The 27,218-nt window shown below is 40.0% G+C and overlaps 1 protein-coding gene across 1 annotated transcript in view; it reads right to left on the bottom strand.

The window, feature by feature from the left end:
• Window positions 1-834: 834 nt before the first annotated feature.
• WWTR1 (WW domain containing transcription regulator 1) overlaps window positions 835-27,218 on the bottom strand; it is a 78,977-nt gene continuing 52,593 nt past the window's right edge. The window contains exons 3-6 of the mRNA XM_018572381.1: window positions 14,216-14,421; window positions 3,200-3,333; window positions 2,318-2,430; window positions 835-1,519 (exon numbers count right to left, since the gene is read on the bottom strand). Coding sequence (XP_018427883.1) covers window positions 1,338-1,519; window positions 2,318-2,430; window positions 3,200-3,333; window positions 14,216-14,421 — 635 coding nt within the window. The 3' untranslated portion in view covers window positions 835-1,337. The remainder of the gene's footprint in view (window positions 1,520-2,317; window positions 2,431-3,199; window positions 3,334-14,215; window positions 14,422-27,218) is intronic.

Below are 27,218 nucleotides of genomic sequence, written 5' to 3'. Positions count from 1 at the left end.
GAGATTTAGATCAATAATGCCTTTAAAAAAAATCTGTTTACTCAAACGAGTTATAAAATAAAGCTTAGTCTTTTGATATAAATATTATATTGCTTCAAAAATATTTCATGGATTTTAGGACGTCATCTGCATTTATTACTAAGCTGAATAACCGATGCCTTCAATGCTTATTCAGTCCCACAATTCCAATGTAATATAGGATATACTGCAGGCAGATCCTGTACTCCAACAGTGACTAAAGATTATTATATCACCATTGAAATGGCAAGTCAGAAAATATAGTATATATGTTTTTCTTTACTTTACAAAAATCATAGACAAAAAAAAAGTGGGTTTCCGATATACATCAGATACATACTGATTGTTCACCTTGTAAATACCCTCCAATTTCTGTAACCCACTCATGGCAATATTCAGTTTTTTTATTCAAAATACTCCCTTTGATAATGTCAGAGATACCGTTATTTTATGTTATAAAAAAGTCTGAATTTATCAGTTACAGTTAGTTAAAAAAAATAGTGCTTAATAAAATAAACAATAACATTGAATATGCAATAAAAAATACCAGTAAAAAAAAAATCACATCATTTAAAAAGAAAAAAAATAAAAAAAGTGGTAGTTAGTACCAAACTGGTCAATGTTACAATATTGTAGTGTTGAGCGATTATTGAACATTATGCTACTCTCAGTTGGAAGCATCTTTGTATTTTTCCTAAAATCTATACAGTAATATACTGAACAACTATAGCGTATATAGTGTTTGTGCTTATGCAAAATAAAAAGGAAAATGGGGGAGAAAGTAAAAACAAAATGAGAACATTCTAGGTAGCTTGGCTTAAAAAAAAAAAAAACCTACTCGTTACTCGTTTTCCAGCACAATTTTCTAATATCACAATGATTTGAAAAGCTTATATTAAAAAGATTAAATGTGTTAGGCTCTAAAGTTATAAATAAGGTGTATGTATACTGCATACTGCACAGTTGTATTTGATTCTCTGCTTGCAATTAAAAGCTACAATGCTCAAAACTAAAGTCTTTAACAGATCTAACTTCAGAAATGTGACCTGTAGATGGCCCCACCTTGGTATGCCACAGATCTGTACACAATCACAGCTCAGGCAAGGTGATAGAATATGGAAAAATAAAATATGCATTCTGATAAACATATATATATGAATTCAGGCACTGAATGGTTTAGCTCCATGAATGTAGATGAGTCAGTATGGCAACACATAGATATAAAATGTTTCTGAGGCTCATCATATGTTTCCATATAAGAAATACAATAAAGCTAGGTTAATCGAGACACAACACAAGGCAGCCAGGGCATCAGCAATCTACAGCCAGGTGAGGTAGGTGTCATTTTTGTTTAGCACGCACTCCACGTCGTTTAGACTTGGGATCAAATCTTCCGATTCCAGTGTCCCAAGGTCGACATTAGTACCCGGAAGAGCATCAAGGAAATCTGGGAAACGTGTTTGAGGGTTCAGATTCAAGGCTGGCTGACCAAGAATTTCACCTGTAGGAAAAAATAGACAATGAGATATAGAAAGTATCAAGAGACAATATTTCACAGATGATCGTATTGTAGCCTAAAGCTGGTCACATATATCACATGGTCTGACTGTACAGCCCTGTTGGTGCTCTCTGGCAATTTGTAGTGATAGATGATGGAAACCTTTCAGTTGATTTATAGACAGAGATTGTGTCATACAATCCATCATCGGCTTGACAGCAGCTAGAGTTCTGAAACCCACAGATCACTTCAGAAAATTGTATAAAATTGCAAGATTAAAGTTGACCTTATATTTTGCGAATTTCTGCTGACTCTTGATGAACCTGCCAAAATTCACCATGAATGGCAAGTCCAATCATTCTTATTGCTAGTACTCTGTGGGAACTACAACTATGTTCTATGCATAATTAGGCTGCCGTCACTGTAATTCTGACAGTGGCACACCCGCCGCTGTCACAATACAATAGCCCAGTTTAGCATGGATGGAGAAAATCGGTTATATTTATTTCATTCAGCCCACAGTTTGGATAAAAAAATATAACAGTGTATGGCCAGCTTTACTCAGAATATCTGAATATCTTTTCATCAAATGATCAGATCAATATGTGTATAACCAATTTAAGATGTGGACATTTTGTGCCTAGAGGGTTTTAGGATAGAAACTCAGCCTTGGATTGGAAAGCTTCAAGTGGTTGTACAAGTCAAAGCCGCTCTACCTGAATGTAACACATATGCTTTAATTTACTGACAGTTAAATCAAAAATAGACATTTCATATGCGTTAAATGATGTTAATTCATACCTGTATCCATTTCTTCCATATTACTGAGAAAATCTTCAGGTGTCGTAGGTATACTATAACATCCAAGGCCAAGGCCACTGTCTGTGCTTTGTTCTCTAGAGTGATATGGCCCACTATGGAGAGAAACAGACAAATGGAAGTCAACTTCACATGTGGTGCAATATACAACACATACAGCTGAATTCAATAAAATCTCACAAACTATAGCTGACAGTTCAAAGACTCCCGCTTTCATGTTCTGAGATTCAGTTGTAACTGTGCAAGTCATTACTGAATCTCAAGTTCACTCAGTAAATGTTATTGTTGTAGACTGGTAAGGCATACAGAAGGGAATTTATCAAAACTGGAGCAGACAAAATCTGTAGCAGCTGTGCATGGCAACCAATCAGCTTCTATTTTCAGTTTGTTCAGTTAAGATTTGAAAATGAAAGATAGAAGCTGATAGGTTACCATGTACAGCTGCTTTAGATTGTGTCTGCTCCAGTTTTGATAAATTCCCCTCACAGTATATTAAAAGATGCCTATACATACATGCATCAACTTTGAGTGTCCCATTGTCACACGATTGCTGGGCCAAGACAAGCAAAGCTTCAGTACTTACTAGAAATGTTAGGGCTTGCCAGTTTCCTTCCACCCTATACATTCCCATTGATATAAACATTATGATGGGTTACTTTACTGGCCAAGAGGACTGTGCGAGAGGATGAAGGGATGGGCAAGCTTCAGCACAACAGAGAAGTGTTGGAGTTTTGCCCGTTTGTTTTCTTAAAGTGACAGTCTCTTTAACTAGAGGTACCCAAATTAATGTTTAGGCATCAAGTAGCATTTTATTACTTCTACAGTATGTAATCTTTGTGAAGTATTTACATGTTTGTAACTTGCCTGTTCAGGAAAGGGTCTGAGCCATTGTTTGTGATGGTTCGTAAATCTTGTGCCATGGCAGGAGGGTTCACTGTGGTCTGAACAGGGGCGAGGGACTCGGACTCCATGGGAAGTTGTCGACACAGTGCGGCTTCCTAGGTGAAAAAGGTATAACAGAGAAATGAGCTCACGTGCAGGATTTCCCACACCAGAACATTTGCATAAATTTAAAAAGCATTGAAAGTCTTTAGGAACCATATTTAACTTGATGGGTGAGTGGCGTTGTGTAATGACACAGCCAGATATTGTAAAACCTGCACAGCTGCCTACAGCTGACTGAATGGCTGGGAGCCATGTTGTTCTCATCAGTAATCTGTAAATCCGCATCCATTAATTAACCTATATAGAAGTTAAATGCAATAATTATATTGTTTCCACACATCCTAATAACCTGGAGCCAATGGGTGGGTAAGAAACAGCAAAGTACCATTGTGCACAATAAGGACACATGACTCATATGAAGGGAGGAAGGAACTACAGCACGAGATATAGACTGCACGTGTTGCTTTCTCATGTTGCATGTCTCAGCTCACTAGCTGGTGCCCTATATATTGATGTCATTATGCCAGAGCTCCAGGTGCAAATCCACTATTATTCAAACTATATTTATTCCATATGACTTAAATCTGAACTCCACGCAGAAAAAATAAAAAAACACAGATGTGAAAAAGCAGAAAGATCATCACTGGAACAAAGGGGGTTTTGTTATTGAATTATCTTTTAATGCATTGACTACTATGGAGTATTTCCTCAAGTCAGCAATATCAAAGAAATGCAGTTCTAAGAACAACGTCCATGTAGTTCCCACAGAATGCCAGCAATAGGAATGATTGGACTTGGCATTCTAAGGCAGAGGCTATTTCGTTGAGCTGTGAGATAACTCAAAAGTACCTATACTCTCCAAAAAAAATGCATTGCACAAGGCAACATGTGTGCATTATTTATTTTATTTTGGGGGATTATTATCATTTCATGTGGAGAGATTATTTGAATGTATTATTTTAACCTCTTGCCATCCGCCCGTTAAGAAAAAACGGACGGACGGCTGACTCCTATCTGCGGGTTGCCGTCGTCAGACGGCATTTTTTTCCTGCTCGCGCGCGCCCCCTATTTCGGTAATTTTTCCTTAATATAGTAAAAAAATAAAACCCCCAGTGGTGAATAAATACCACCAAAAGAAAGCTCTATCTGTCCCCAAAAAAGGGTATAAAATTCATTTCAGTACAGCGTTGCATGACGGAATAAATGTCAGTTAAAGTACCGCAGCGCTGAATACTGAAAAATGGCCTGGATGGGAAGGGGGTTTAACACCGCGGATGTCAACTGGTTAAGTCAAATCCTTGTATTCTACAAAATCAGAAGCTAGGTTTCTCTGAGTGCTCCGAGTTTTGCTATAAGAGGGAAAGAAGAAAACAATTCCTAAAGTATAAACAGAAAGACAATTGGCTGTCTATGAAGAATGTCTGGAAGCTGTACTTTCTGTCAAAGGAGGTCCTACTAAGTATGGACTTAGGGTACCAAAACAGATGCCACATATTATGTGTTCTATTTTATAGTTAAGTATGGATGCCAGTTGGCCACTGTTTGTTCTGCTCTGGTGACATCAGCTGTCCCATAAAGCCAGTAGAGAGGGATGAGCTTTAAATAAAAATGAAAGCAAATTCCTAGAGCACCTGTATTGACAGACTTGTGGATCTACTGCTGACTGGAACAGATGAAGCAGACACAGATTACTGACATGCTTGATGAATTGCTGCATCCCTCTATACTTTCTATACTAGTCAGTCCTTATAGTTTTCTTCCACGGTTTCCATTTCAAAGCATTCTTCCATAGCTAGCTATGCATGTTGTGATCTGACTTGGTGGGGGTGGTGTCTGATTCACTCATGTAAAACTTTCTTATTATGTGGGGAACACCAAAAATCTTGTTATTAAATATACACATAGACACAAGATGACAGTCATCTGATCTGGCCATTGTCTGACCACAGATGTCCAATTACTATATCAAAGATGGCCACAGATTGATATTTTTTCATACAATTAGGATTTAGCCATATAAATACAATCTACCTTATAGCTAATATCTTATTCTTTAGAATGTAAACAATTGTTAAGTGAGAAATTGAGTAATATCCCATGAAATTGTTTATTCCAAATGTTCATGCTAGTGATGTGACAGATTGAACAGATGTCACAGTGACTTCACTGTTCACTACCCTGTGGAATTGTTCCCGTTGATGACAATCATCTGCCAAGAATGAATTTCCATATTGTTCAAAATTATTTTTTACTGGGTTTTTGGTACTTTTGTGATGCTTTCTGTAGATGAAATGAACCATCTGTAATGCAAGTTCACCAAATCTTCGCTGGACATGGTTAAAAAAAAAAACTGTACCATCCATGGTCAACCCAGGACAGCTTATATGTTGTTTGCCATTAATACTTGGATAACTGGCTACCACCATGGATGGATTGATCACAGATACACCTAGTCTGACATAACATGCCCTTCTATGTGTAGCTTTTGGTTTAGGAATAGAGCTGTATGTTATAAAGTGCTCCTCCACGTTTTGCAAGCATGTGTAGATAAAGCATTCTGTATACATGTTCAAAAGTCTAATGATGTAACATGATAGATAGGTAATAAATACTGTATGACTAGTCATCAAACAGCAGCTAAATAATCTTTCCTATTTTCACACAAGTAGAATATACAATAATCTAAATTATTTTTATAACACTGCTAGAGCGTTCTTCTTTGAATTAACATCGAAATAACACACCTTTAATCCAAATAATTATGGCATTAAGCAGTAAATAAACGGGAAAAAAAACTATTCATACACACGCTAGCTCATGACTCTGCTGCTGCAGCTTTAAGATCGATATAGTCGAGCAGGTTCAGGGAATGTCTTAGATTTACTTTGTGAGTGTCTTAGATAAAAATGCACCAGGGGTCTTTACAAGTTCAAACATGTTTTAGGCTTCTATTTTAGGCTCTGTGGCAGCTGGGATTCATTTTTGTTTCATCATCTAGAAGTGCCTTTAAAATTCTACATGCTGCAAATTAAAGATATCAGGATCATTTATGAACATGAACTTAGATGTAAACTTTATCATGCTACTGGCCTGTAATAGTGGACATTGCGTCACCCACAAAAAAAGATCTGAGTTCTGCTGTTCTAGATTCCACCACTAGTTTGAATCCCACTTCAAACTTTACTTGTATTTTTTATATGTAGCTAAATAATTATTCCACTTTCCCTCAAAAGGACTGACCATTTAGGCTCGGAACATTTCAGCATATTCATTTATTTTGCAGTGCCAAAACTATTCTATTCTTTTGTTAAATTACAAAGCTATACAGACTGGGGAAGTACAAATGAACATAATTACAATAGACACTGCAAAAATATGAACACTAAAATGAGGCAAGAAGACTCAACTGTCATGTCTTACAGCTAAAAACTTGTATCAATGCTAGTAACATGTCAGTACTGCATGGTCAATTTATGTCCACAGTGTGGCTGTTTTTTTTTTTTTTCCCAGTGCTTGCTTTGATCTGATAAATCTTCTAAGCTCACTGGTTGCTGATTATAATTAGGATCTAATTGTGTTGTGTATTTAAAAATTACAGTACTTATATGTACCAGGTATCAGGAGTTAAAAATATTCTCCAACTCAAACATTTAACATTGATAGGAATTGGGTATTTCCTCTCTCTAAGGCTATGTCAGGTAGGTAGCCATTGTGTGGCCAGAACAGCCTACAAAGGCTTAAAGTGATATTAAAGCCATTTTTTTTCATTTCTCCTTTAAGGAGACCCTCCTTTGCTGGAGGCTGTTGTTTTTTTTTTTTTTTTTAAGTTCTTCATTCCTCGTTTTCTAGTGGGTCCACGCCATGCTCTTCCCCCCGCCCCCTGCACGGTGTCACCATCGTTCTAATGGAGGCACCCATGCGCACTCGTCCCTGCAGCGGCTGTGTGCGTCTATAGACACACACGGCCCTGTGGCAGGTCACACCCCTTCCTTCTTTGATTGATGGCAGAAGGAGCCTATGGCTCCTCTGCCTTCGGTATCCTCCCCCTGCAACCTGGAAGTTCAGGGTACGGAGGATCGATTCGGGACCGGCGGCGGGGACGAGTGCAGCTGACAGGTAAGTGTGGAGGAGACTGGGGGGGACTGGGGTAAAAAAAAAAGTTGCTGGGCTGTTTTTACCCTAATGCAGTGAATACATTAAGGTAAAAAACGCCCAGACCTTAATACTACTTTAAAGTGCAACTGAAGCCAACATTTTTTTTAGTTTTGGAAAGAGTGGAGAGGGATTGGAACAACTGTCAGGTTTTTATTGCTATGTCCCCATTAGGGTGACTATTATCACTGAAAGTAAAAGAAACTGACACATTTTGTTTTTTCAGCAGAACGGGAGTAGATAGGAAATTTTCCAATGGGGAAACTACTTCTGGTAACACTACTTTAACCCCCCCCCTTCCCAAGAGACTTCCCTCATTTTAGAGGGTTTTCCTCTGACTTCCTGTTGTGGCTATCAGACAGAAAGTGAACGTAAATCTTCGCAATGGGACACAGACGCCACAAAAAAAGCTGACAGATTATAACCCTCCGTTACTCTACCTTGTTAAGGTCAAAACAATGGCATGTATACTTTAATGGACACTAAGAATTCTGATACCGAGTATTTGGGTGTGTACAAGTGCCAATGATGCCATCCCTATACCGGAACTTCCAGTATTAGGAAGCCGGGTGGCGAGTCATTATACCCTGCCCAGCTTCCTGTTTGGTCGGGAAGTCGGCTGCATGCTCCCTTGTCATATGGTGCAATGACTCCCTCGTCATGTGTAATGACTCCCGTCCTATCTGCCCACGTTAGATGCCGTCAATGGGACGACATGGGGGTTGCATAGTGGGAGCATGGAGGGGGGACAGTTGGAGGTTCTGAGAGAAGGAATTGCCCCTGACAGTCCGAGGAGTTTCACCAGTACAAGGTACGATTGGGACGGATGCTTGGCTTTCTTGCTTTTCGGACTGCCTCCCCCCGGCGCTCCTGTCTCCTGGTTGGGTGGGGAGACTCCCTGCAGATGGATATTCAATTACCGGAAAAAGAATAATTAAGTTAACCTCTATTGAATACAATGAGGGCAATGACCAATATATTAATTTTTAATCATGGTTTCTGTGTGGGTTCCAGGGAGGTTATTTATGTTGTATACATCTATTTATGGTTTTTATATGGATGCATTTTAGCATATTTATATGTATAGACATTATGAATTGAGTATATTAAAAATGGAATTTTATTATATATATATGAATCAATTGACTTTATTATTGGATCAATTCCCTGCTATTCTCTAGTGGTCACCACAAAGCCCCTTTCTTTCTCTTTCCCCCTTTTGATATATGTGTAATGACTCGCCGCCAGGCTACCCGTTTAGCTGGGAAGCCGTCTCCATGCTCCCTCATCACCAGAGTGTGTAATGACTTGCGGCCCAGCTTCCTGATTGGTCGGGAAGCTTGCCAATCAGGAAACTGGGCGGCTAGTCATTACTCGTCCCTTGGCTTCCTGATTGGCCCGAAAGCTGGCTCCATGGAGACGGCTTCCCAGCGAATTGGGAAGCCAGGCAATGAGTCATTACACTCCGCCCGGCTTCCTTAATGGGACTTCCGGTATCGGTAGTCGGTATTGGCAAGTCCCCCAAAAAAAAATATCGGTACTCGTACCAGTGCATCCCTAATGCAAACCTGTACTGACAGAGAAAAGTAGGCTACCTTTTCTGATATTATTTAAAAATGTTTGTTGCCTGGCTTCAATACTTTCAGCATAACAAACAAAACAAGGATGTTATTAGTGACAATTAGATCTAAGATGGCATTTTTTCTGGTAGGAGTCTCCACCATCTGGTCCATGAAGTTGTCGCGCAACATGTTTAGAAATCGCCCCGCCTTTGCCGAACCCGAAGTTCCATTGGCCCAATTTATGTCTGGGTAATTGAAGTCACCCATCACGACTACATTGCCCTCTCTCCCAGCTATTCCTATCTGTGAGTGAAGATTGACTTCTCCCTCTTCCCCTATATTTGGAGGTTTATAGCAAATACCCACGAGAAGTTTACGGCTAGCGTCCGTCATATCTAGCTCCAGCCATAGAGTTTCCACGTCTTCCCCATTATTTGACGTGATATCGTCCCTTATATGCACATATAGATTATTTTTTACGTAAATGCAAACACCCCCCCCTCTTCTCCCACCTCTGTCCCTCCTAAACAGGTTATACCCCTCTATATTAGTAGCCCAGTCATGCGTGCTGTCCAGCCAGGTTTCCGCTATACCCACTATGTCGAAGTCCTCTTCAATTAACCTAATTTCAAGCATTAAACTATTATTTCTGATCTGCATACCTGCTCTAAGTTGGTATTAAAGCCTATAAATCATCATAACAGCCAGGCAACCAGACATTTCAGAGGGAGACTTCAACAATAGCAGCCTACATTTCTCTCTCAGTACTGGTTTCCTTTATAAAAGGGGGTTGATATCCTTAGAAGAGAAAGACTGTACTGCTAGATGGAGTTCTCAGAAAATCATGGAATGCAAACACAGAACACATTCAGTGCCACCTGTTGGTGAGCCTAAGAATGTAACCTATCTGATAACACTGATATAATGATTGCCTACAAGAGCCTCTGTATGTCTTCATGGACTGCATTCTGCAGAGCAAAGTAAACAGCATGGGCTTTTGCTCTCAATTAACAAGGCCATACGAAGTAAGTGATTGCTCTGTGGCCTTAAACAGAAGTAACTAAATCATCTTGAGGGAGATGGTCATTCTAAATTATGGAAATCCCCTTTATCTTGGAGACCAGTATCAATCCATGGTCAATATTTGAGTACCCACAGACAAAAGCACTTTGCCCTTTGACTTTACTGCAGTTAATTAGCTCTTCCACAAAGGTCTTAAGGTTTAACCTTAGAGAACCTCAAACCCTGATAGGATAACTCTCATAAACTGCTATTTTGTCTCAGCTGGGTGTGTCTGCTCTCAGCACAGCAGCTGTCAAGTCTAGAGTGGTTGGAAAGCTGTCCAGTAACTGCTGTTAGGTTAAAAAGAGAATGGCGAGACCTGCCAAAGGAATGCCACAGCCGCTCACCCGGGCCCTTCCGCCTCATTCCAGTAACCTGGCAACCGCCTACAGTACTAACTCAGCAGTTCCATGGATGCAGGTTACAATAGGGATAATATGGCAAGAGTGAAGGATTAACTTGGGGACAATGTACTTATTACAATTAAGTCATCACAGCAAGGAGCTCTGTATTCTAATAGTCTTTGATGAAGGTTGAAAGCTGTCATGGGTTTTATTAATGTAACCTTTAATGAAGGAAAACACTCTCTGTGTGAATATTATTTACTACAGTGTGCATAATTTACCATTGGCCTCAATAACAAAAATCAATATTGTACTAGATATTTACTTTAAAGCAATTCTTGTAGAAAGCAATCATGTACACGGTAGATATTCATCAATTTCTTCATTAACTTCAAGCCAATTCCAGCAAAGTTTATAAGATTGGTGAAGATGCAGTGGCCAGTCTGAATCCAATCATGTCTTTTTGAATCACTATAAACCATAAAATAGTGGAGTTCCTGGCCTATGTCCCACACTATTCTAGGCTTGAAGGTGAAAAACATGCCAGAGGAATTGGAGAAGTGATAAATCAGGAGAAAACTGTATATATCTATTCTGGAAATTATTTGAATTTGTCAGATCTCTGCACCCTTAGTGAACAAAACTTCTAAAATGTTAATAGCTTAAAGTAGCTGAGGTTCTAGGTCAACAAAAAATAACAAAACCACAGAATTAAATGTCCACCTGACTTCAACTAGTAGGTACTATCATGGCTTCATGACATCCAGACTCCTTGTCTAGAAAATCAAAGGGCCTTCTCTAGAATACTCTGAATAAGCCAGACCATACATATGAAGCAAAGACCTAATGAAGCTAAGCTTGATTACTCTGAGCGTTAGGTCCTCTAAAACAAATACAGTGGAGCATTTGAAGGAGAAAAGTGAAAAAGGACAACTCCTGGCAAACAGCAAACGTTAATGAGGATAGTTTAAGAAAGAAGGCCACTGATGGCCAGCTCTGTAATTGATAGCAACTGCCTGTCATTGCCTGTCACTGCCCGTCATTGCTTTAATCAAAGCAGCGTGGAACCTGCTCCCTTTTCTTGCTAATTTAGGCGAGGTGAGGTTTACATGTGCTTGCTCTTACTCAGCTGTTCCCTACATTGCGCGATTATCATAAACAATGCCTGAATGAGTCACATCAGCTTGTGCAATGTATCTAAAACAGCAGACACTTTGCAGAAGTAATTTGTAGTTATTGATTTTTACAATTGCTACCTTCCTGTCCTATAAACAACTTTAAATCATACCAAAGATTACAGAAACTCCAACTATTTTAGTACTAGGTAGAGGGTATGCCTTTTACCTTTTCTTGTTAATGTTTTGGTATTATTAGTAAATCTAATTTTACCAGCCAGGCAGCAACCTGGATACAAAGTGATGGGAACGCAAACAGTGAAATTATATTTATACTTTGTGGCGCTACTATTTAAAGGCTGGATGCACCTGATATTTCAGTATATTTTGGTGGCAGCAGTAGTGGTGAAACATTATAGTATGACTTTGCAGAACAAAGATTGCAATAGTTGGCAAGACAAGGAGGGCGTTATTTGCAAAAACTTGAGCAAAATTGAGCAATTGTCCAAAGCAGCAAATCAGGTTCTATCTTTGAAATTCAGCAACAAATATGATTACTTACTATAAAAATAGTGGATAGCAATGTTTAAGTTGCTCCACTTTTCTTTGTGAGTTGTCTAAAATGATATGAACACAGTTATTATACATGTCTTGTTCCTACTAAGCTCCATCTGGGTTAAAACCTCACAAGTACTCTATAGACTTATAATCTGGAGATATTGACCAATTATTTTCCCTTAACAGTAACCTCTATTAGAAAGTGAAAATGTTGTTAAAAGAAGTCCATCTATAGCTGTTCTACAGTTCACATCTTATAGTTCAATTTGTATATTCCTAGGCAAGAGCTATAGGGGAAGATTAATACCAGTTATGTCAAATGTAAAGAAGTGGAGTCTGTCCAGTGTCCATGCTGTAAATCTGACTTTCTATAGGTGTCATGGTGGGAAACCAGGTTATTAAAGGAGAACTATGGGGTTAGGGCTTTTCCCCATAGTTCTCCTTGGGGTAACGGGAGGACACAAACTAGCGTCCTCCCCTGTCACCCTAAGCTCAGTATACCGCGAGCTATAGCTTGTGGGACACTGAGACGCCACAGTATACCGCAAGCTACGTCCGATCCGCCAGTCAGCGCTGGAGGATCGGAGCGGGGAGGGGGCAATCCAGCCCCTCCCCTGTCACAGCAGAGAGCTGTGACAGGATCGGGAGGTGAGCGAACGCCGGTATGTGTTCGCTCACTTCCCGATCTACTGAGCCGACCTGTGACAGTCTCATTGTCACAGGCCGGCTAGAACTATGAGGTGAGTGAAAAGCACTCACCTCATAGTTCTCCTTTAAACATTTCAGAACTAAAGAGTTCCTGCTGATAACATTATGATGTTGCCTTGATGATGATAATACAGTGATGACATTGTACACTACACAGATCCACCGCAAGTTGCATGTTCAAATTGGTAACATGCTCATTTATTTACATACCTAAATGACAAATGCAAGATGTAAAGTGTAAATCACAAGTATCGTAGGCTATTAAATAACTCCACACCCTACTTGTTCCTCCTGTTTCTTATCTTTGTATTTCACTATCCAAGCTCACAGTCTCTGTTTCTTAGAACTGGGTGATACTCTTTTCTGTCTTCCTCAATCTGGCTAACTTTCGCAATGTAACAAAGAAGGCTTGGATCGGTTGTACGCTTATCTCTTGCTATTTTTCCATGCTACTCAGAGTCACAGATTTTATAGATAAAATTGTCAGTCTTACAGCTTTTATAGCTAAACCACGTATGAATACATTAACAAACCTTAAACCTATCAAATTTTGTAGAGCTAATTCTGATAGTCTAGTTAAAATAGGCATTGTTGGGCAGGTATGGAAGAACAAGGCCTGTTGCAAAAGAACTACACTTTCATATTATACAGAGATGTTGCACTGGATGCAAAAGGCTTTTTTGTGATAAAATGACTTTATATTATTCCATGCATCCAGTATGTCCAATAGCCTGGATCTGTGGATATGTATTTATATAGCAGAGCAAGAACACAAACAGAAGTGCATCTGTCCGCACTTAACTTAAGTATTTGTGTTTGGTGAACTTGAAATGTTGTAAATTACATTGACAATTCCTGTCTTTGTACACATGACTCAGGCACAAGGAATTTCTGCAGCTGAGAAGTAGAACAAAAAGTCACTGAGAAACTATAAAAAAAAGTTAGCAAAATTGTATAGGAGGAAACAGTAGTAGCTAAAATGAGGACAGTAGAGTTACTTATTGCTGCCTCCTATAAGTTCAGAGGGCAGAAACATACAGCCATACATCACAATAGACAGGTGAATATTATACATTAATTTGAGTACTAACTTGGCTGCGTTGCATAGCTCTAGGGTGAACAACACCATAATGCAGGTGTCCTGGTGCCAACGCAACTAGTACCATACAATCTACTTCACATCTGACACCTTTTGGAGTGCTGTCAATTATGTGACATCATGATCATATGACCCATAAATCACATCTTTGCTCAATCGGGGATGTTTTTGCCATAAAGTAATATAAGGTTTAGGAAGGGGATTCTTTACACACCAAGAAAAAGTTTACAGGATCTGAATCACTGCACTCTTTATCCATCACGCTCAGAGGAGCAGGTAGACTTTTGATGGTGATTTAAGTGTTAAACAGCCACCATGCTTCTGTGTGTTATCACCTGTCTCATCAGCTCTTCTTGCCGCATTCTGATCCTTTCTCTTTCCATCTGGATCCTCTGAAGTCTTAGCTTCTGTTGCTGCTGCTGCTGGGCAGTGAGTGCATTTGGCAGATTGATCAATGCTGCTTGATGACTTTGGGAGGGGTGAGTCTGTTGGGACATGGCAGGGCTAGAAGTCATCTGTTGCTGATGTTGGTGATTCATTACTAGAAGAGAAGATGGGTAAAGTCCGATATTAATTAAATGCTTATGTTAGATAACACAGTGTTTTTTTGTGTTTTTTGTAAGTCAAGCAAACACTTCTTCAAGTATACACAACAGGATGAGCAATTGAAAAAACTGTACTTAAATTGTCAAATGGTAAATCAACTATGTTGTTTTGGTGGATTTTTATTATCTACCACCTTGGCAAAGCTTCCCAGTAGGCTGGTAGAAAGGTCTACCACGGAGTTCCTGGCCATGCCCTCCAAGATGGCCTTAACATATCAGGCTAAGCTTAATGCAAACTGTTGGGGTCACTAAACCCTAATGGAATATCAGGTTGGTGGATAATCTTTCCTTCCATGTAAGTAAGGCCTCTCAGAAGGATTGGAGATGGAGGAATCAGGATGCAAGAAAGGAGGTGAGAAAACTGACAGGCTTTACCCAAAACTGTGTAATATGTATACATTTATAGGTTATGTCTGGCTAAGTGCCTGTCAAACAGCAAGAGTTTCTGCATGAGCAATGGTCTACGAGTTGCTTGTATAGATATAACCAAATATGTAGAACTATATATTTAGTTTGCATGGAACTTTATTCACTATGAAATGAGACTTGCATGAGATGAAAACTGGACAATAATAAAGGTTTATAAGCCAAGGTGGGCCAAAAAAGACAAAGAGCACTAGGCGTAAAGGACATGCTGATATAGAAGGTGTTGACATATTTCTATGTTATAACACCTACAAAAAAACACCAGCATTTTAACAGGCTTGATGTGAAAGACAGTTATGTTAAATGAAATAGTAATGAACAAGATAAGACAGTTAGGCCAAATTCCCTTGTGTTAATATAAACTGCAGTGATCAAATTATGTCTTGTTAAAATCCGTGTGGAAACACTACATGTGTCCAGGCCACCCACCCCTGATGCATACTACTTGATCCTCAGCTAATCCCAGCCACATATTTCTCTTGTATTTGAAACTGTATCTTTGGGAGTGTCCAGATATTTAAACAAGATCACAGAGCAGAAAAATAAATAAATCATATGGAATGTTCAAATGTAGTGTATCCTTAAAGGAGACCTATACTGAGAGAAACATATAGGGCTGACTACTCCTTCTAAAAAATGTAAGCTGAATGGCTATCACACTGATCCTCTGGGTGACCAACTTTAAACAAGTACACTGATCCAATATTCTGTCTTAACTCTTAAATTGCTGCATGCTTGTTCCAGATCTGTGACTCAAAAACCTTTGAAGCCCAACAGGCATGTGTCCAGACTTAGGTTAGCAATGAAACCCCATATAATTCTCCCTACTAAAGGTTTGTTTACATTTTTGTTTTTTATTATTTTAGATAGAGTAGGGCTTTGGTTCCCTTTAATCAAGTCCGGAGCACAGTGGCAGCATGCTGTGTGCACTATAGTGCATGCACAGTCCAGCACTAAACCTGGGAGCGGAATTACCGGTAATCATCTCCTGGGCTACTGCTCCTGCTAACAAGAGCTCTCCAGAAATGCTGCTAGCAGGGAAAGTGTATATATGAAATGTGGAATAATGCTTCTGTACTAAATTAATTAAAAAACAAATAATGAAAAAAAACCCTCCTGCCCACTTATTAGGAGAGGACATGGCGATGTACCAGTGATCGCTACACGATCGACTGGTAGATCGCGATCGACGTTGTGGGCACCCCTGTCATAGGGTATACACCAAATACGCCAAAAGTTATCAGAATTTTAACAAATCACACATGACTTTTTTTAATGCAGCACACTGCAGCTCACAGCTTGTACATTGTGGTTCACAGCAGTGCGGGTGCGTTACCCATTATTGTAACAGTGAGGTGGAGTGTCATTCAAATGAATTGCACCACAATGGATGCACAGAAGTGTAAAGGTTTAACTGAGCATTAACGCAACACAAATTCAGGAAAGCTCAACTATTGTGTGGCCCTCTGGAATCTGGACATGTTGGGGGCTGCACGTTAGGATTCTAAACTAATTTAAAATTATATTTATCCTAACTTATCAATCACTTAATGTGATTATTTGTATTATAATAAACAGCAATGAATGGTTGCGTGTGGTGGCACAGAATCTGCATAACACAAGTAGGTAAAGGGATGATGGAACCCATAGACATTAGGTGAATGACAAACAACTCTCAAGAGTGGTGGTCAATCAGCTGTTGGAGTTTTCCAATGGCATTCTTACTATTTTCTCCCCCAGAGCAGGGAATGTTTGCTGGTGCTCAGACATGCCCTAATCTGTTAAAGTGGACTCCAGCCAAAACTTCCTGCCTCTGTGACCACTGCCACTGGGACAAAAAGTGGTGAGATTCTCCCTAGTGTGAAACCAGATGGCCACAAAAACTCTTTCTAAGTCACTAATAAAAGTGTTTTTACTTCTTTGTGTGTGTGTTCTGTAGAGAGACTTCCTTTTACTACTTGTCCAGCTTAAAATCTTAGCCCGTACTGGGCATATGTCCCATATGGGGACATAGCAATTGGTAAATCAAATATGACAGATGTTCTTACAATTCCCAACTCTACAAGGTGATGTATGGATCATTCAACAATTGGATCGTGTACTGTATGTGTTTATCTACTTCTAAATGTTAAAGGAGAAAATTAGCTTGTCATATACAGGCCATTTTCTCTTTAGCAAATATTCCCTCCACATTTTTATGTAATTGTGCTCATATTCCATGAGAAGGCCATAGCCTCTGAATCCAGTGTCACCATGTAGAACTGGGCAACTCAACTTCTGCTTTTGTTCCATCAAATGTCATTTACTTTGACATCTTGTTACATTATAAAATGTTAAATGGATCCTGCTGGCAACCAGGCCAGTTTGTGGATATCCACAAATCCCATACCTTCCAACTTTCTGAGATGAGAAAGAGGGACACCTTCTAGCACAATTTTTATTGGAAAAATTAGGGATGCACCGATACCGATACTAGTATCGGTATCCCTCGTCACCTCATGATGAGGGGCTTCCTGAATGGGACTTCCGGTACTCAGTATTTGGTATCAGCGAGTACCTCCAAAAAAATATCGGTAGTCGTACTCGGTACCGAAATACCGGTATCGGTGCATACCTAGAAAAAATGATTGGTTAAACCCAGAATTGTTTTTTTCACACCCTTACTTTTCCTTTAGGCCCTTTTCAGATGGGCATTCTGATCAGGTGCACCTCTCAGTTTTTCAGGCGGATCAGATTGGAAGCCCAATGTTAAGCTGGCCATACATTGCTCTATTTTTTTCATTACACCCGAGTCTGTTGATTGAGGAATCTCCTGATGCTTCTTTTGTATTCTAAATCTGACAGAATACCCGGACAGAGCCGGCAGCTCAATGACTGCTGGCTCTGTTCATGTGAACATTTTACAACTGGCTCCTTTGATCAGCTGTTAGAGGGATGGCAGCAGGAAGGCTGCTGACAGTGGCACCTACTGTGCAAATTTCATCCAGTTCCTCAAGAACCAGCCGAAATTCTCTCAGCGTATGGCCACCTTTAGTATGGGTCTGGAAAACAAGACAGAATAGAGTTCCGTTTTGGGGGACCCGACTGATGGATTGGCGTAATCTGATGTATTCGGGGAGATGTCCACTTACATACGACTCCACATAGACCTAACGTCTGGTAAGTTCAGTTATTCCCCCATTGCAAGATGGAGGAAAAAACTGGATGGACACTAATGCCACAACATTGACATTCAATCCGTATTGCTCCGATCAGCAAGGGATCCCCTGCCGATCAGAACTGGCAGGTGTGCGTGTGAAAGGGGGCTTATACTGGCTTTTCAAAATAGCAAACAAGGTAATTAAGAGATAACATAAAGGTTTTAGGGCAGAGTAACACTTTTGGTAGTTAAATAGAACATTTTCATAGATATCTTTACATCACACCAAAAAGAGGGACAACTAGGGAGGATATAGTGACAGAGGGATTTCCAAATGAGGGACAGTTGGGAGGTATGAAATACGCCCAATTGAGGTGAGATCCCCATGCACAAGGATCAGTATGCTCTACTTTATTGCTAACCTGACATTAGTTTCATACGATTCTGCTTGTGTCAGCAAGCTCTGAATTCAGCTGAGAGCCATTTTTTCCCACTACCATTTGTTTGTCTTCACTTTAACTTATTTGGACTGTCCGATGTCAGGTGTCAGACAGAAGAGAGCCTGATGGAAAACACATGTCTGCAGCTTTATGGACGGCAAAACCCAGCAGCTTTATATTTTTCACTGCAAATCCGAGAAGCTGGCCCCTTTCTCTTCATCTAACCAGCCTCGCCAGTAAACTGAGACTTATGCTGAGCATATTTATGAGAAGCAGGGTTAGCCAGCCAACAAGATCAATGAAAACACAAGTTTTTTTTTTTCCTTCTTCGGCTGAACTTTGCTCCAAAAATCTGCAAGGTATTTAGAAAGTGGAAATCCAAAAGCCAGTAACCGTTTTACATATAAAACTGATGGATGCATTTGGCCAGCTAAAAAGGAATTCTCACGCAACTCCAAATAGTAGTGCATACTCCTCAAGGGCATAAACCCATATGGGCTTATTTCAAAGGAGGGATGTTCTAAGGGAAATCAGGTCTGCCATTTATGACCTGCTTCGAAAAATGCTAGTTGCCTGGCTGTCATGCGGACTCTCTTGCTGTCATGCTGAATGTCTAAATCATTGACTTGGACCTAGTATGAAGATCATTATAAACATATAACAGTGCAACTGAAGCCAAAAAATTTTTATTTAGTTTTGGATAGAGTGGATAGGGAACATCTGTCAGATTATGATTGCTAACTGTGTCCATGTTAAGGAGTTTTACCCTCTCCGTTTGTCCCGGTGACCATAATTACTTAAAGTGAAGGAAAATCCCACATTTTGGGTTGTCTTCAGAACAGGAATAGATGGGAAATCTTCCAACTGGGACACAAGTTCTGGTGACCATGCTGACCACCAGGGATTTGCCTCTCTTTGGAGGGATTTCCTCTCTATTCCTGTTGTGGTTATGGGACAGAAAGTGAAGATAAATCCACCCCAATGGGACACAGATGGCAAAAAAAGCTGACATGGGTTTAAATCTCTTTCCTACTCTAAACAAAACTAAAGAGTTTTAAAAAAAATTGGCTTCAGTTCTACTTTAATATAATTTTATTAGTGTACACTGCCTGCAGCAGGGGAGCATGGCAGCTTACACTCCCAGCCAATTCTCAGCATCTGTAGGATGACAAAATCGAACTGGGACATGTAATTCCTCCATGCATGCATAGGAATTACATTATTAGTGACTCTCCAATGGCTGAGGAGGAGCAACAGGAACCCAATAGAAGACATAGAGAAGATGGCAGTGGTCGAAGATGATGAACAACGGAGATGATAGACAGCAAGGGACAGATCTGATCTTTCAGTGGTGAGCAGACAGGCAGGCGAGTGTGCCATAATTAGCACATTTTGGCAAGAGGAGCAGAACTTCAGTGATTGCTGAGTGTTTGTAAATAATTGAGGACAGAGGATGTTTACTATATCCTCAATTATTAATGTATGGGAAGTAATCTACATCACTTCCTGTTCATTCGTGATTGTGGATATAGTAAACATACTCTGTCCACAAGTTATAAATGAACAGGAACACTCAGTATTGAGGATTCCTGTTCATTTATAATTAGGGCGGCAGAAAAAGAGATTGAGGACTCTGTGTCATTTTTTTTCATTTCGGTTTCGTTTTTGAAATTTTCATTTCAGTGCACCTCCACAATAAACCTTCTAGACAACATTAGGGATTTACAGTATTTAAGTGATGAGATAAGATATTCTGGTAATTGTAAGAAGCACATGATATACTTACCAAGAAAGAAGGCATGAAAGCATTTAGAAACATAAAACAGCCTGTTAGTTAAATGAACATGTTCGGTACAGTCATGTAGCATTAACAGATAATACTGCATTAAAACATGATATTACTACCTCAGTGTTGTTATAATACCACAGTGAAGTACATTTTCCAGCAGGAGGTAGACAGGCAGAATATCAGGCAGATATAATAGACACAAATTAATGTAGCTCTGTGTTTATTAATACATCATTCTTTTTACAAAGCAAGCAGTGTTAAGTACCGGAGTGTGACCTCGAATTAACCTCTTGCAATTTTCTGTACAGCAGAGCTCAGACTGGGTGAGAGAAAAGCTGCACGGGAAGCCAGTCCATTGTGCTGCAGTGCTAATAATGGAGTGATAGGCTCATCAGTGCACTGCTTCTCTTTTTACTGTCGAGTCAAAGGATGAGGGAGGGACAAGACCTGTACGTGTTACTTAACTGCACCAGAGAAATTGCATGTTTTATGCCTTTCCAGTCAATGGCTGTGCTGTGTATATCTCAGAACTTAATGGACAGAAATGCAAACCCTATGGTAGGGAAAACTGTTCCAATATACTGTATATGTATTTCGTCTGTGTATTTAGCTGTTTGCCTGAAGTTCACCTTTAAGCCAGCAATTTTGTATAACTGGGTTTGTTCCTCATCAAGACTCTAAATTCTGACCTTCTATACCAATGTACAGACCTTCGTAAAGCTAGAGCAGTGTGGGGTGCTGCTGGATAGGTACGTAAGATGAAAGGTCAAAGAGGATGATTGCACTAAAACCATTAATACTTGAAGCAGACCTATTGTCTACATGGAAGAACAGAAAAGCCGGAAGGCTGAGGCAAGTTCTCAGGCCCACCCACCTGCTGTGAAAGGTCTCCTCCCTCTCACTGTGCATTTTTTAATTAATTTAATGGAGAATATAACTGGAAGAGAGGGATTTGTGATAGTGAGAAGCCAGAGGATGGGTCAACTACCAACAACAACCATTAGGAAAATAATAGTTATTATGGGTGGTCAAGCTTTTAAAAAAGGAATTAAAAGAAACGTACCCTTGTAGTGGGGCTATCCATAGATATCGGCTGCTAAAACGTTCCCCCACAGTCTCTTCTCCCACAGGCTACGGTGGTCTTAGGACCACTGACTTCATCATGTCTAATGCAGGTCTATTGACTTGCATTAAATGTGCTGACACCGAGGAACATTCCAGAGCCGGAGCGGAGTGGGACAGTGGTGAGTGCTGATTGCCACAGGACTGAGGATCAGGTTGCTTTATTCCAGCCCACTAGAAAAAACCAGCACCCAACCCTAGCAGGGCAGGGTAGCCCCAATGCAAGGGTACATTTGTTAAATTCTTAAAACTAAACTGCTTTCCACAGAGCAGCATTTATCCAAACCTGTGTCTGACTACATACTGTGTGACATTAATGTGAAATTAAAAATACAGTCCCATTATGTATTCCCTAAAAAAGGCAATACACAATGCTAGTATAACTGCCTGAAGTCTAGCTTTAGATTACATTCCCATAATCCCTGCATGGTCTGCTTACCTACAACAATGTGCCTTGCAAGTGTATATGGTAGCTGATGAAGTGTCCATAAAGTCTAAAAGCCTAATCTAAATTGGCAAGTTGTTGTGGAAAGGATGTGTTAAAAGGTGGAAATCAAAAAATTTGATTTTCCATCATCATTTAGTGATCCGTGAAGCCAACACCACTGTTATTTCATGATATCCTCTGAAAACAATAGGACATTCCCCTCCTCCTCTCAACAGGATATGGAAAAGTCTGGAGCATGTGTTTATAACTTTCAGGAGCGATTACTGAAACTTCTCATTGTTTTGAGGTTTCCTGACTGTTTCATTTTCATAAAAGAGCGTCAGGTGCAATACATCACTTGTTGTGTCTATAAATACATTGATTGGCTCTGATACCTTTTACCTAATGGTTTTATCTATTTGTTTTTTTGTTTTTTTTGTTGAAATTGTTTTTTTAATAGATAATTTCATAATATTTATTCAGTTCCGACATTACACAACAGCCAATCAAACATACTGAGCATATAGGATCATCTTAAAGTGGAATTCACCAAGAATTACTCAATGAAAATGAAACATTATGTACCTTGAAAATGCAAAGCACCAAATTTGACTTCTGTCCACACTCAAGATTTCCAGCAATCAGCACTGGGAACTGCCAGTAACCCATAGGGGGTGATTTACTAACCTAAACACACGCACGCACCAGGTGCGTGTGATTTTTACACAGCAAAACGTATTTAGCAACCAAAAAGTCTCTAAAAGCATATTTCCACTAATGCCATATATGAAGAAATCATGCACATGATGCATATATAATGCTGCTTCACAGTTTAGACAAAAATGGTTAGCTCATGCATTTACATTCCTGCATTCATCAACGCAAGCAACACAACATAGAGCTAATTTACGCAAGATCACCTTGCAAATTCATGCAAGGCTTTGCACAACACACCTGCTGGGTGTGTACACACTACAAAGGTGTTTAGATTCCACCCATAGATCATGCTGGGAGGGAACACACTACAGAGGTGTATACATGTTCGTGGTGTGTTTATAAGGTTAGTAAATCAACCCCATAGTGTCGCTCATTTCTCCTTCTGTTATGTATGTATTTGACAGCATCAGGACACAGAGGAAGTGTTTCTGTGCACAGAGCGTAGATAGCATGGGATGACTTAGTGGCACCATGCGGTCACTGGTAAATGGCTGACAGTTTCCAATGCTGATTGTTGGACTACCAAAGCATGGACAAATGTCTAACATGATGCTATGCCAAAGCGCATGTGTTAAATGGCTGCTTAATGTCTATAGAGTAATATTTGGGTAAACTTCTACTTTAAGGGTCATGTGACGATTATCCAAAGCTCTGCATGTCATCCAGCCCCCAGTACCCTTAAAGTGACACTAAACTTTGGAGTAAAATCTGGAAAATGCATTCAGGTACCTTAAATATTAGCAAAAATGTATCTTATCTGTGTATCACTCGGCTGTAGATCCTCAAATCATCTCTGAATTGGTGCTGACACTGTCCTTCCTTCTGGAGGGTGGCTACTTTTCTTTCCCATGGTCCCTGTGTGCAAGTAGCTACTGCTCTAAGCTCGCTCTAGTGATTGACTACAATCTCACGTTTAGTTTACTACTTTGTATTGGGATTGTAGTCCACCACAGGAGGGAGCTTGGAGTGGTGGCTGATGATTTGAGGATCTACAGCTGAGTGATAGACAAATAAGATACATTTTTGTTAATAGTTAAAGTACTTGAATGCATTTTTAGGATTCAACTCCTGAGTTTAGTGTCACTTTAAGAGGATTTTCTGTCCTTCTTAGTCTTTGCAGTGTTCCAGCACCTGCCACTGCTAGAGTTTTAGCAAGTGGTTTTTGATGCTGGGCTAAAACATGGGGAAATGTGTATGTATCACAGTGATATGCTTAATATGTTTTGTCTTTTTTTTACTTTGCAAAGACATACACTTTAAGATTTAACAAAAAGAGACAGAAGACAGCTGGTATGGGAGTGGAGCAAGTTTGGACATGCTGATGTGAGCATTTGTAGCCCAGAAGGGAGAACTCCGAGCAGTGAAGGTGTAGTAATCAACCCACAACAGGATGTTAGGATGTGAGGACCTCACTGCATTTCTGGAAGATGCTTAATGCTAACACAAAGATAACCCTTTCCTGCTGAAAGTAACAGATCCGCAGTTCCCGTACACTGAAAAAACCATTCACTGGTGAGTGAAATGCTGGGAAAATTAAGCTATTAGAGCATTTGCTAGTTTGAGTTAGAGAAAGATGGCTGCAAGAGGATCTCTGCTGTGGGTATTGATTTGCAGTGTGATATGTGTTGAATGTTGTATGTAATGTTGCAGTGTGAGGTGTACTGCATGTAATTTGCTGCAGTTCGAGCTGTGGTGGGTATGCTGTTCTGCACAATAAGATGTCCAAGGTGTATTGCTCTATGGCATGACTTTTGAGGCAACTATCCCATGTGTACCATACATTGTGACTGGGCATTAAAGTGAACATGACCTGGCCTAAAAAGAGACTGAAGCAATAAGAAGGCTGACGTGAAGGCACCTTGTGATGCCTGTAAGTACCCATATGTCTATGGAACCCCTTGGATCATATGCCCAAACTGTACACAGTGTCTCCATTTCTTTCCAAGTTGGGAATCCCTACCCCTGACACTCATTAATGAAATACCAACACCTTTACTGCCTTCTAGTGTTCTGGCCTTTGACAGTTGAATGACAGTAACATATAATTTTACAGTGCTCACAATTTATAAACTTTTTTAATGCACATACTGGGGGTTTCTCTACTGAACTACATCTTGTGATGCCTTGACTTCTCTAACTCTAAAAATGTCTTCACACTTGTGCATTGCAGGTAGATTTTTTCCTTTATATCTGACATAGTGATCGATCCTGCCAGTAATACACTTCATGGTTTGGGGTGGCAACACTCACTCACTGTACTGTATCTATGCAGGAACAGTGATGTCACCCTAGGCTGCTTCCTCCCGATCTGGACTGCAGAACACCTTCCCTTCTTATCAATTACATGAGTAACACTCACAGGTCTTGTCCCTCCCTTTACAAACCCAGGGTGAAGTATTCAATAGCTGGAACAGCTATTTATGACAATGTGGTGTGATGGTATTTTTAAGAAGACACCAGTCAATCTAGTTCTTTAGCCATTGGTTTGGAAGGCACCAAATATATCAGAGCACATTGCAAAGTCACGTTGACTCATGATTGTTTTCCTGAATTAACATCACCTAATTTTGAACAGATGGAGCTCAAATAAACACTCTGTGTTTTGGAAAAAAAATTAAAAGACGCAAGCGGCTTACACTAAAAACAAGCAAACAAAGGGAAAGAAAGCAGGTCTTGAAGTTCGGGGTAAACTATTTGAAGATTAAGCGATATCTCCCCTGAGGTTTTTATTTGCTCACAGTCATGTTAGGATGTGGTGTTGCTTAGTCAATTTTTATCAAAATAATATGAAAGTGTTTATAAGTGCTTTTGTATACTCAAACAAAGCCAAAATATGGTGCAAGCCAGGGGAGCAGAATGTACAAGGCACACTGAATTTTCCATGTTATAAGAATTTCAGCAAGAAAAACACATGTTCCTGATTATATGTAGAAATGGACCATCAGTCTCGGATACTCAGAGTTCTAAGCCAGGGGATGGCAGACCTTCAAAAGAAAGATATATTTTAATTCTGAGACTAAGAGAATGAGAGGGATAGAGACAAAAGGTGTAGGCTGCCATTTCTTTCAAGATGGAACAGTTCAAAGTGGTCTCCGAAGTGCCCGCCAAGAAAGCAGTTTAACTTGCTCTGCTCTATTCATTATTTTCTTGAAAATTCTTCTAGAATGTTGGCGTGGTGTGCTTTGGCCCTCTCGCAAAATAAATTTATATGTGGTTAAGTATGTGACATTTGACTATTGGAAACCTACAGACAAGAGCAAGCCATGAACACTGGTCTGGTGCATGAAGTCTATTCTGTCCCAGAATGCCTTTGGATAACATATAAGATTACAGCTCATACAGTATAGGTGTCTTGAATTGCCCATCCTAAAATGTAGGAGCACCTTTTGGATAAATATCAAGGACAATGTTACTGTCTCATACTTCCTCTGCACTGCCAGGTGGTGAGGTCACACTCACCGTTAGACATTGAACATATCTGACAAAGATTTTAGTAAAAATCCGAAATCTGATTTCTACTCTCCTCTCTTAACTTGTGTTCCCTACCATTGCTTCTCACAATTTGGGCCTCTCTTCTTAAACTCTAATTTCTTTACCACCCCTCTCCACCCCACAGTTATGTATTTCACCTTCTCTCCTGCCCTCTCCCTATTACTGCACTCATCACCTCCTGCTCATTCTGAATCCACATGCTAGGTTTACCTCCAGGACACTGGGGCATTTTCACTCATATAAAACTCCCTCTCATCTCACTTCACTCACCCTTCTGCTTCTCCTAACTTCTGGGGATATCTCTCCCAATCCTGCCCCTCTCTTTTCGAATACTCACCTCAAAACCAGCACTGCCTTTCAGCCACAATCCACGCACCCTGATTTCTAGAACCGGTCCTTCCTTCTCATATGGCCTCTGTCTGTAACAAACTCACTGCTGTGCACAATCTTCAATCTTCTTATCTCCAATTCATTAGACATGCTTGCAGTTACTGAAACCTGGCTCCAGGAATCTGCCTCCCCTGCTACCAGGAGGTGGAGTGGGAATCTTTCTAGCGCCACAACACTCTCTCCTGTATTCACCTATTCTCTCCAATATATTTGAGGATTGCTGTGATATACCAGCCACCTGGACCGGTATCTTGCTTTTTTGATTACTTATCTGCCCGGCTACTCTACTTTCTCTCCTCCACAATCATACCACATACCACAATCTCCACAAACAACAATACCCACAATCATTCTTGTTGACTTTAATTGCCAATAACATTAACATCCCGGCTTCCACTAAATTTCTTAACCTAACTCCTTCTTTTGATCTAACACAATGGTCAAACACTCCTACTCACTCTGATGGTAACATACTTGATCTTGTTTTATCTCACCAATGCACTCCTTGCAACCTCTCCAACACCCCTTTCCCCCTCTCAGACCACAACCTTGTCAGTTTCACACTTGCCCTGTTCCCAACTCTAAATCGCCCCACATGGCACACTGTCACCAGGAGAAACCTCTGCCACCTCGACCTTTCTCTTCTCTACTCTGCTACTAACTACGTTCTAACTACTACTAACTACGATTATTTGTTTGCTTTACCTTCTTGTCTTGATTTGTATTGCAACTGTATTGTCCTCCTTATATTGTAAAGTTCTGTGCAATATAAATCCTGCATAATAATAATA

This window comes from Nanorana parkeri, unplaced genomic scaffold, assembly GCF_000935625.1.
Source record: "Nanorana parkeri isolate BGI_ZX_2015 unplaced genomic scaffold, ASM93562v1 scaffold2010, whole genome shotgun sequence".
Taxonomy (NCBI): Eukaryota; Metazoa; Chordata; class Amphibia; order Anura; family Dicroglossidae; genus Nanorana; species Nanorana parkeri.
This window is presented reverse-complemented; position numbering and strand designations above follow the sequence as displayed.